Below are 11,115 nucleotides of genomic sequence, written 5' to 3'. Positions count from 1 at the left end.
ATATGTGCTGTAAAATGCTGTACATCCAGAAAGTCATCACTTGTTGCGTTTCCTTTTGAAACACAACAGCCTGCAGTGACTTCCTGCAATATTAATTGATTGTAACTTATTGAGTTTGCCAAACCATGTGTCAGATCAAGTGCAAGTCAAGTCAATATGATTGATGTCGTTATCAAAAGCCACTTTACATGTGGAAGTGCAGTCCCCCCCCCCGCTTGCATTAAAGAACTCGCTTGCATTAGACATGATTGAAGTCGGCTGTGGTGACGCCCACACCGGCGCGGACGTCCCATTTGAAATGCGCCAGTCCGCGGTATTAGCAAAACCGGGTCTACGCCACGCGAGCGCTGGATTTTCACGAGTCATCAAAATAGAGCCCATTGTGTTTCATTGGGTGGTGCCGTTCTTTACCACTTACAACTACAGTAACTACCTTATCAAATATATCTTTGTGAAAGATGACATTTTGATACACAATTTTCATCCGCGAGATTAGCAAGTGTACCTAAAATTTTGGGTGATGGGGTGTACCATGTGTACTTTAGCAAAAGCATTGCTGGCACTTTGCGCACAAAATGTCAATCCGGCATTAAGTCATTTACTTTGATAGAAATACTCTGTTGATGTTGATAAGTTAAAGTAACAGATTGGTTCAACAAATATTTGCAAAACAAAAACGAGTTAAAAACTGACAAGTTCAAAAGCAAAAGCAGCGCTTGCATGCAGTAAAATGTCTCGTCTTGAATTCAACAGTGAAACAGAAATAAATTCACGCCGGAGATTTGAATGAGGAGAATTTCTGTCAAATCCTCCGCTCGTAGTAGTAGTTATACATTTTACAGAATCTGTGAGGCGCACTTTGAAGCAGGAAACAGTTCCGATTGCGACTGGGTGAACACGCGACAGGCATGCACACACGACCGTTTCCTCACAGATCCAGTCAGACTTATTATCGGGATTTGTCTCCTCTGGCACACTATGAGTGAGGTGAAACTTGTAGATTTGTGTGATAACCCCAAGTCCCGCCTCTTTTCACACATTAGCCAATAACTGGCCGCTCAACACACACATTGGCCTGCCGTCTTCTTCTTTGGTAGTGCTCTCTGTTCTTCTTCTTTTGGAGTTCATGTTGGACGGCAAACCAACTCACTTGTGGATTATCGTCAACAACCGGGCTGAAGGGTGGCGCAGACGTTTGTCAGCAACAAAAAAATATTGAATAATTTACTGGTTGCACATCCACGAGTAGATAAACAAAAAATTACTGACGCTGTTAGAAATTTTAGAGGCAAAATGTGAACATTTATGGGCACAGTCCGGACCCCTGCAGGTATATAAAGAGAAATATTGAAAAGGGGGCAAAAGTAGCAAATGTGCAGATTTAGTCTGGAGCAAAATGTGCAATTAAAAGGAGAGAAATACTGATAGCAACACTGCTCCGCCCCCCGGGAAGAGAGTTGAGCAGATAGGTCGACATAGCGATAGTCGTGGCTCTTTTTACGCACCCACTAGCGCAGCTCTTATCTCCCCCCCCCCTGCTGCGGTTTTACTGGACCACTGACTCCAGCAGGGAGACTGTTCGGCTCCACTCTGCTCTGCCCCGGCTCATCCCTGCAGCTCTCCCACCGAGGAGTCAGCTGAGCAACGCATGAGCCGTGCATGAGCCTGCACACTGAACAGGCTTCATACAGCTCGGGGGAGCTTAACACATTCACAGAGGTGCCAGCGCTCTTTGGAAATGCGCAAGATGATATGGCATGCTGGTGATATTATGTGCATGCGTGGTACATGATGATTTCTATCATTGGAATAAAGTTGAGGAATAAAGTATTACACCGCAGCTAACACAAAATGACTGCTGAAAAGAACAGTGAAAATATTTATATTCACTGTGGAGTCAGTAATTACTCCCAGCCATGCACTGTTGGGATGGAATAGATACATCAGCAAATTGCTGTGACTTTGCAAGGGCTTATACAGCGGCTTGAAGAAATAAAGAAAACAATGCATCAAGTTGTGCGGTGAACGTACTAGCAGCCGTATCTTGTACACAGCTTGGAAACACTGCAATGCATCAGGCTTTCTGACCATTTGTGTTAAATACATTGCTTTGCTGCTGTGCAATAGTAGGAAATCATCTTGCTCCTTAGCTAAGCGATTGCACACTTCGACTAATTCAACACAATAACGGGCAACCTGGAAAGACGATGAAATGTAACTCAATGAAATGTCTGCCAAATACAGCACAATAACGTAACAGGAAATGACCACCGGGATTTCAGAAAGCTAATTAACTTAGTTGTATGAGACACACAAATATGACATTAAAACTTGACGCACGCTCATTTAAACCACTACGCCTGATTGAAGACTATGACCGACCGTCAAAAAGTAATCCGCAGCCCATAAATCATCACGGAGAGGGCAGACATACAGTGTCTGCTCTCACTGTGGGGATATCCTTGTACTGTCATTCATTTCACACAATAGAATTTTAGCCATCACACAATCATGCGTGCGTGCACACGTGTTACACAGTTTCACACACACACACTGTAGGTATTCACAGAGCTAGACAGGCAGACATGCTTGTCAGCGCTGGAGGGCCCTTGGCTGACTGCTACTAAAGCAGCCCTTCCCCCACAATAAAGATCCGTCTGGGAGAGGGGGAAGGGAAAGCATGACTGTCTGAACATCAACAGCATAATGTGCTAGAACAGAACCTCTTGAAACATACAGCAAGCGAGGTCCTGATCAGAAGGAAAAATGGCCCGGAGATAACTGATATTCTAATTTGGAAGTAAATGACAAAATAACGCTTCAGAATTCTGATTTCATAATCATGCAAATCAACAGCATAACATTTGGGTGAAAACGAACTTAAATAGCGCCACTGCGTACGATGGTTAACTGTGATTTTCATGTTTTTTTTGTGGTTTTTTTTGTCTTAAATCCAAACTTTCCAGGGCTGATGGGACGCAGACAATACACGTCGGCCCTATCAGCAGATGTCACCTTGTGCGTCGCGTTCTGTTTGCTCACCAGACACCAATTGCAGTCTATGAATTCATTTGGAATACATTATGATGTGAGTCCCACTCATTAATTGGCAACATGAATCATAAATTTAAATATATATATATATATATATATATATATATATATATATATAGGTTAATGTGTGTCATTGCCAATGTGATTTTAACTGTAGTCTACCCTTACTGCATAGGATACCAAACCTTGCCCTATTTATCCGGACCAATGAGTATAAGAGTCATGAACGTATTTTACCATTACCAGTTAAGTTATCCGTGCTCTTAAACCTTAAAGCTACACATCAATTAAGAATATTTTAATTTAGAGGAGTATACAGTAAAATCAACCTCTACATCAACCGTTTACATTCTTGAACCAGGCGTTTGTGTTCGTTGCATGTCACTGATTCAATACTTACGTCTCTGTAAATGTATACAATAGAGTATTCTACTCAATGACTCACTGTTGAATTCATTGATTCCTACTGCAATATGTGCAAGGATATGCAATTAAGTACAGTATTTGTGTGCAAAAGTACATGCTGTATCTGTAATCCATGTAAAACCTCTCATTCTCAGATTATGTCAGTGATACATTATGTGTCAGTAGTACAGTCAAAAGGTTTTACGACATAATCCGCTCTGACTGCTAACTAGACATTTATTGGCCAAATAAAGTACTGCAGATTTAAATTCGGATTGAAGGTTGACAAGTACATATATTTTAAGATTTAAGTAGCTTCTGACTTGGCTATCATTAACTGGTGGTAGTTATACTATAGTAGTGTGCTGATAGTTATAGTTATTATTTGGATTTCTGGCAATACCTAAACCAGTAACAATCACTTATTGAAGATGGAATATCACGATACCATGACCAAATGCCGAGAAAGAAAAGTTTAAGAATCAAGAGAGCGAATCATAGAGCTTCAGTTCCAGCTGATATTTATTTTCCTTCCTTGAAAAAGTTCTGTACACAAGTTTATATCAACAATCTGACAGGCAGTGAATGGACACAATTTAGCTGGCATGAGTTCTCCTCCCTTTCTCTGAGTCTCAAAAAAAAAAGGTGGTTCCTTTGTTTATGGCATGATTAGAGACAATACATGATAATTCTACACAGCATATTGCACAGGATGGATGAAAAATAAAGTTAATATACTTAAAAACGCTTTTATTTATATATATATATGTATATATATATATATATATATATATAGATATAAAAAGTCCTGAACTGACCACCTTAAAAGTAAGGATGTGGAAAAGATAGTCATTCTAGACAGTGCCTGTCCTTGATGGCAACAACATACATAAACACACAATCTTTTTGCTTTATGGTACAGTCAAATACACAAAGATTAAGTTTCATTTTTCCCATTTTTTTTCTGAAAAAACACAACAGCTAGGTAACCTGAATCCGAAATACAAATGCTATTCACCATGCCATAAACGTACTAAACAATTATCTAATAGTTAGCCAACAAGTAGAAAAGATTATATATTCAAACACAATGAGAAACGCAGTACAAGTAGATGTTGCGGAACTCAAGTCAGAAATTTGAATATGCTTGATGTTGTCTTCTTTGTTGTTTGTTGTCTAAAAAGATAGCCTATTCGATCCAGTGGCTGGTGGATGAGTTTGACATCAGTTCATGAAAACATCAAGAAATAAGTCAATTTTAAAGCTACAATCTCCGCACGTGTTGTTGGAGGCAATATATCAGAGAGAATGAGAATAATAAAAAAGGAGTGGCTGCTTCAGAGGCTGACTGTTAAAACCACATGCTCCACAGGAATAGCCTCTGGCAATCATCACTTTGTGTGTCTTAAAGAAGCCTGTCGACTGGCACTGTAAACTGTAGAAGGTAGTCTGACACAAAGACTGGTGCTGTGTTCAAGGGCTCTTGGGGGAGAAAAAAAAAAAACATTACGTGTATGCCTGCGTGGTTCAACAAAAAACAACAATATCAGATTGGTTTAAAAAAAACAGTATTTTTTTTTAAATCAAGAGTCTTGCTGGTGATAATGTGGTAAAATTAGCCAAATTCATGCTCCATTAGAGTTCAATAACTGATCAGAAGAACTGCTCTGTGAAAACAGCCAAATGCAGCTGAGCAAGACTTCACATTGACCACCACAGTGTAATATGCTCGTTTTGTTGCTTGCCACCGCAAAGACGTTTCAGCAGGCAATCAACATGAACAATAATGAGCTTTCCAACAGCACTTAAACCAGTCATCTAAGGGGTTCAACATCAGGAAACCAAATGTAGCTGAATAACTAGGCTACACACATCGATGGTTGACTCCTCCTGCTCCATATAGATTTGTACAAAAATACACTGAGAAAATAATCAAACTGTTTCCTATATTTTAAGTGTCCAAAAATGTGTACATTTAAATATTTAAAAAATGGAATCAAAGTTGTGTTTTTAAAACTCTAGCCCTTCGCCTGAGAAGAAAATGTGACAGAATGACAAATAATTGGATGAGAACACAAAAACAAGACTTAACATGAAATTAAAAAGTCCAAACTGCTTGGCCCAGTATATAAATACAACAACCCATATGAAATGGCATGTCAATACATGTACAAAACAAAGCTCTGCGCATGAAAACAAAAATTTTCTATAGGCTATTATCTGAAATGATAAACAATTTTGGTCCTGAAGAGTAGAGAACGTGTATAAAGTTCAGCACTGATTTGTAGTTGCATTTGAATCCTGAAGTCTGAAATATTAAAACAGCTGGTGATTATTTCAGTGTCGTTTAATCCCACCCCACAAAAAAATGTTTATTTATTTATTTTTTAAATTACAAAAGAGAGGCTCTGTACATTTAAATAACCCTAATACTGTAGCTACTATTTGTAACTGCTTGCCAGTCTCACATTAGATGTCAGCACAAGATAGGAACAAAGTAGGCTATCATGCTTCAAAGTTTTTTTTGCTTTTGAGATGTCAAACTTGAAAAAACCAAAAAAAAAAAAAACAATAATAATCAACCCACCTCGGTTTCATACAAAATCCCTCTGTGAGCACACGGCAGTAACAATGTCGCAAGGAGTCCGAGTTATGTACCTTTTTAGTGGTGAAATTCACTTGGCAAATCTGTTAAAAAAAATTAAAAAATTTAAAAAAAAAAAAAAAAAGTGTCAAATGTCCCTTTGAAAAATAATCAGCAACAACATTGATTAAGTGAACGGTGGACCGCGTAACGTGCAAATCAATCACAGTAAAGTTGTTCGGGTCAACCGGTTCACCACCGAGCGTCTTGTTCAACAGGAAACCCAAGCAGTGTCACATTTGTCGGCTTCTCTCCTGTTTTGCAGCCCCCCCGCTCCTCCGCGGTCCGCACATTCAAAGCCAAGTAGCCCACCAAAAAGGGCTTTTTCCGCCATGGCGCTAGTTTTGAACGGGTCCCAACTGCTCTGGGAGTTCGGAGACAAAGCAGGAGCTGCCCCCCGAGCCGCTCGCGTCCGGTACCCGGGGCTCCGTGTGTGGTCGTCGCTTGTGGCCACTTTGGTGTCAGTACGTGAAGACCAGGTTGGAAATGGTGGACTCCAGCCAGTCCCCGGAAATCATTTCGCTGACTTCGGGCGTGCAGTAGTCGGGGAACTCGAAGTGGGAGCCCCCGGAGCCGGACTCAAAGTTCAAATCCAAGTCCCTGTCCAGCACCGAGGAGCTAAAGCTGCCCAGCGACATGCTGTCGAAGTTGGGGCTTGGGTTCATGTCGAGCAAGTCGTCCTCAAACTCTTCGTCCTCCGAGGAGGAGGAGGAGGAGGAGGAGGACGACGACGACGAGGAGGCGGAGCAGTGGGAGCCGGAGGGTGTGGGCGACGAAGGCCGCCGACTGCTGTGCGTTTGCCCGCCGTGACGCTCCGACGAGCCGCCCGGGCTGCCGCTGCTTCCGCTGCCTCCGCCCGGGGATTCGCTCCCATCCTCCCTGCCGCTGGACACGTCCTCGTACAGGCTGAGCGGCTCGCTGGAGTCCGCCGAGTTGCTGAGCGTGGGACTGGCCGGGACCGTGACCGACGACGCGGGGCTGACGCTCAAGCCGCCCCCGTAAACGTGGTACACCCGCTTGGCTCTCTTGGCCTCCGGTACCCGCTTGGCGGTGGACGCCACCGACTTGGACTTGTAGAGCAGCTGGCCGTGGTGATCCGGCGGCTGCTCCGAGGCCGACTGTGAGCTTCTGCTGCTCCCCGAAGGCGTTTTGTGGGCTTTGCTGCTGGGCGATTTGAGGCCGCTCTTCCTCGAGGATGACGACGACTTCATGCTGGTGGTGTTGCTCGAGCTCCCGTTGACCTTTTCCCCCTTTTCGCCGCCACTTCCCGGCTTGGGGCGCTCGATTTGACCTTCTTCCTGGGCCGGTACTTGTAGTCGGGGTAGTCCGCCATGTGCTTGAGCCTGAGCCGCTCCGCCTGCTGGATGAAGGGGATCTTGTCGCCGTCTCTGAGCAGCTTCCACCGCTTCCCCAGCCGTTTCGAAATCTCGGCGTTGTGCATATCGGGAGACTGCTCCATGATCTTCCTCCTCTCGATCTGGGACCACACCATGAACGCGTTCATGGGTCTCTTAATGTGGCCGCTCGGGGTTTTACACCACGCCGGGTTGTCGCCCAGCTTGTCCCCGGCGGTCGAAGAGGCTGTGGAGCCCGGGGAGAGGGGCGAGTCGGCGGGGTCTAGATCCATGCTCGCCCCGGAGCTCGAGTCCCCGCTGAAGAAGGAAGAAAGCGCCTCCGCGGTGCTCTCCATGTGGCTCATCTTCTGCACCATGTCGCCTCTCTTCTCGGCGCACTTAAAAGCAAACTCAGCTCTTTTCTCCCAGCGTGTGAGTTGAGGGTTTTTTTTTTCACTCCTCTGATGTGCAGTATAAACTCAGTCCACTTTGGCCAAATATGAAACACAAAGTTGAACTTCCAGAGCCTTTTTAAGTGTCTGATTTCCCTCTCTCTCTTCCTTCAGTGTGGTAAAAAAAAAATCGATGCAAACGAATTGTGCCCAGCATAAGCACAACACGGTCTCAGTGGCCCACTACTGCAAAAGGCTCCCAAGTACTTTTTATAAGTGCTTTTTTTTCTCTCTCTCTCGGCATCAGCCTGTGTCCCCTCTCCTAGAGACAAAAACCAGACATGCTGGGGAGGGAAAGGGGGAAAAAAAGGAACTTAGAGTGAATAACACGGTCCGCCCTCCATCTGTAGACTTGCAGCAGAGTTTCAAGCAGCCCTCCAGTCTCGTCCCCCTTTGCATGCATTTATCCCTTCCCGAGATACAACGGTGATAAAAAATAAGCCAATGGGAAGCTGTCACTAGCCTGCCTCCACGCCAAACCCACGCCCATCTCGACGCCGATTGGTCCAAAATGGAATCTAATAATAATCAGCGCGTGCAATGAGCAGCCTCGTGTCTGACCTCATTCTGGAATACAAGAAGAAACTTCACATTTTTTAAAGAGACACTGGCTTATGTTATCGCCCCCTCCCCTCTTTTCCCACTATACCAGCGACCCCATGTGTATGTCATTAACATATAGCTATAAGGGAAGCCAAGTGTATTTTGCCAGACGGAAACTTTGTGAACCGTTTGTACTAGTGGCTAAATGTGAATTTAAAAAAAATATGCACCCTGTTAAATTCACCTTTTTTTTTTCATTCTCACTAAGAGAGCATATATAACACATAATAGAGAGTCTGTGCAGCCGAAACACTTCCCTTGGGCCATTTGGGGGAAGGACTTTAACATACGCTGTAAAAAGAAAATAAATCTATTCTCAATGATGGCAATGGAGGGAAATGTGTAGCGGACACATATAGTTAACCTATCATAAACTGCCCTCCAGGTATATGAGCACATGATGTACTCCATATTTCAGTGTCACTGCCGACGCGTGTGTATGTGTGAACACGTTGTTGAACAAGCGCACGATGAGCAACAGAGCAGTTGAGCCTCTCACAGATTTAATGTCTGACACCTCAGATGGTTGGACTGATTTGAGAAGTCTCCCTCCCTCTCTGTGTTGGGCAGTGCTGTGTAGGAACACAACAGACCAACCCTCTTCAGGCGCACACTAGTAAGGGAGGGGGAAAAAAGTGGCTCGAGACGGGTGTACAATGTATGCACAGTTGCACACTCTGTGACCCCCCCACACACACACACACACAATCAACTCCGATTGCACAGAAAAACAAGCATGCGAGAGCATCAGGAGTTGTGCACAAAAGTAAACAATTTACACGCGTATCCATGTTTATAGTTTTCATTGGTACAAAAAAAAAGTTGACATTGACGTTCATTGCTGTTACATTGTGGTCCCGCTGAATTCAGTCTAGAGAATTGTATTAACGTTTTCTTTTTAAGATGCTACTGTGCTGTTTCTCTCCGGAAGGAGGAGGAGGTACAGTACACGAGCGAGCACATGGGCAGCCGTTGCCTGCCGCTAGATGGCGTCGCAGAGCCAAGACAGAGGCTCAGCTCAGCTATGGTGCACAGAATTTCAGATCCAGCATCAAGAACACTGACTGGCGGTTAGTGGGTGGGCTTACATAATCCCTCTGTGCCATAAACATGAGACTTACACCTGAGTACATTTTCTGGATTTTACTTTGGACTGGGATGAATTGTTGAATGATCTTTTATTTTTGACGCATTCGCATTGTAGGACAGTTTCAACGTGATTGTGAGTGTAACATAACTACTGATTTGTTTAAAAAAAAAAAAAAATAATCTAATCTAATCACCTCTGATCCGATGGCCCTTTTCACCATCAAAATAATATGAAAAGAGTGATGAGAGAGATGAAATGAGTCGACCACACGTTCTGTTTCTAAATGAGAGTCAGAGGTGACTTAGACCACCGGTGGGAAATTAGTATGGAAGCATAGTCACCAATGTTACTGGATGCATTTCAGCGGGTACAATTATACTCAATATGGCCTCATATCTGCGGTGCATTCAAGTAAAGCAATGGGTAATTGGGCTCCAATTTGTGTGTTCATGGAGCATAACAGCAATGGGAAAAAGGTTAACTCATAAACTCACACTGCTCCAGAATGCCATTTTAATAAGAGATTGCACGAAAATGAAATGGCACATAAATATGTTCCAGAGAAGTGCCTTGATGGAGTGCTGGCATCTTTGACAGCCTTTAGGAAAGGTGTACCTAATGAAGTGACCAGTGATTGTATACTATATAGTCCATACATATAGTATGCATAAAGTACTTCTCTAAAGTAGTTCTCTAAGTATATTACGTACATAACAAACATCTATCTATCTATCTATCTATCTATCTATCTATCTATCTATCTATCTATCTATCTATCTATCTATCTATCTATCTATCTCTGTCCATCTGTGTTTCAATCTGAACTAACACTCAATTCAACGTTTTTAACCGGTTACCTCTATTCAATTCTATCATATTGAAATTTATTCTCCACCTGAAAGATATTCAGGGTACATTACATCCTACTGGCCTCATATTCAGTTTGAGCGCACGTCGTTCTCTTGGGTAACAGTGGCCTGTCTTTGCCTTTCTCCCAGTGTGCTCACATTAGTATGCCGTGCACACACACGCACGCACACACACACACACACACACGAATACACGGGCTGAAAGGATAAGCAGTGCTTTCAAACTTTCCTCTTGCTTTTTGTGCCGCTCTCTTTTACTGCCATTGTTCTAGTGTGGCGCAGCTGCCACGCGAGTCGGAGTGGGTCGCGTGCCAACCCTAATCTCAACAGGTGTTCTTTTGGAAAACTCCCACCGCCCCCCACAACACCTCCCCTCCCTTCTTCTTTGTCATCCCTCACGCACACCCTCCCACTGGTTACATTTACCCTCCCCCATGCTTTTGTTTTTTTCATCTCTCTTTTCCCTCAGCAAGTTCAGCAAGTGGAGTTTGATTGAGACTTTTAAACTAAAACTGCGAGATATTCTACAGCTACACCTAACTGAACCAGTCCTCCTGAAAGTGGTCTCCTATGGTCACAGAGGGACAGGCAAGGATTAGGCTAAAATGCATGGCAGTTTGCTCAGTGTCCTCTTGAGTTGCCCTCTCCAGCACCAATTAATGTG

At 43.6% G+C, this 11,115-nt stretch overlaps 1 protein-coding gene across 1 annotated transcript; it reads right to left on the bottom strand.

Moving 5' to 3' along the window:
• Nucleotides 1-3,963: 3,963 nt before the first annotated feature.
• sox4b (SRY-box transcription factor 4b) lies at nt 3,964-8,304 on the bottom strand. Its single transcript, XM_061777019.1, is given in 2 exon segments — nt 3,964-7,379; nt 7,382-8,304. Coding segments are annotated over 2 exon segments (1,248 nt in total). The 5' UTR covers nt 7,815-8,304; the 3' UTR covers nt 3,964-6,564.
• Nucleotides 8,305-11,115: the final 2,811 nt, after the last annotated feature.

Source organism: Phyllopteryx taeniolatus, chromosome 6 (genome assembly GCF_024500385.1).
Source record: "Phyllopteryx taeniolatus isolate TA_2022b chromosome 6, UOR_Ptae_1.2, whole genome shotgun sequence".
NCBI lineage: Eukaryota > Metazoa > Chordata > Actinopteri > Syngnathiformes > Syngnathidae > Phyllopteryx > Phyllopteryx taeniolatus.
This window is presented reverse-complemented; position numbering and strand designations above follow the sequence as displayed.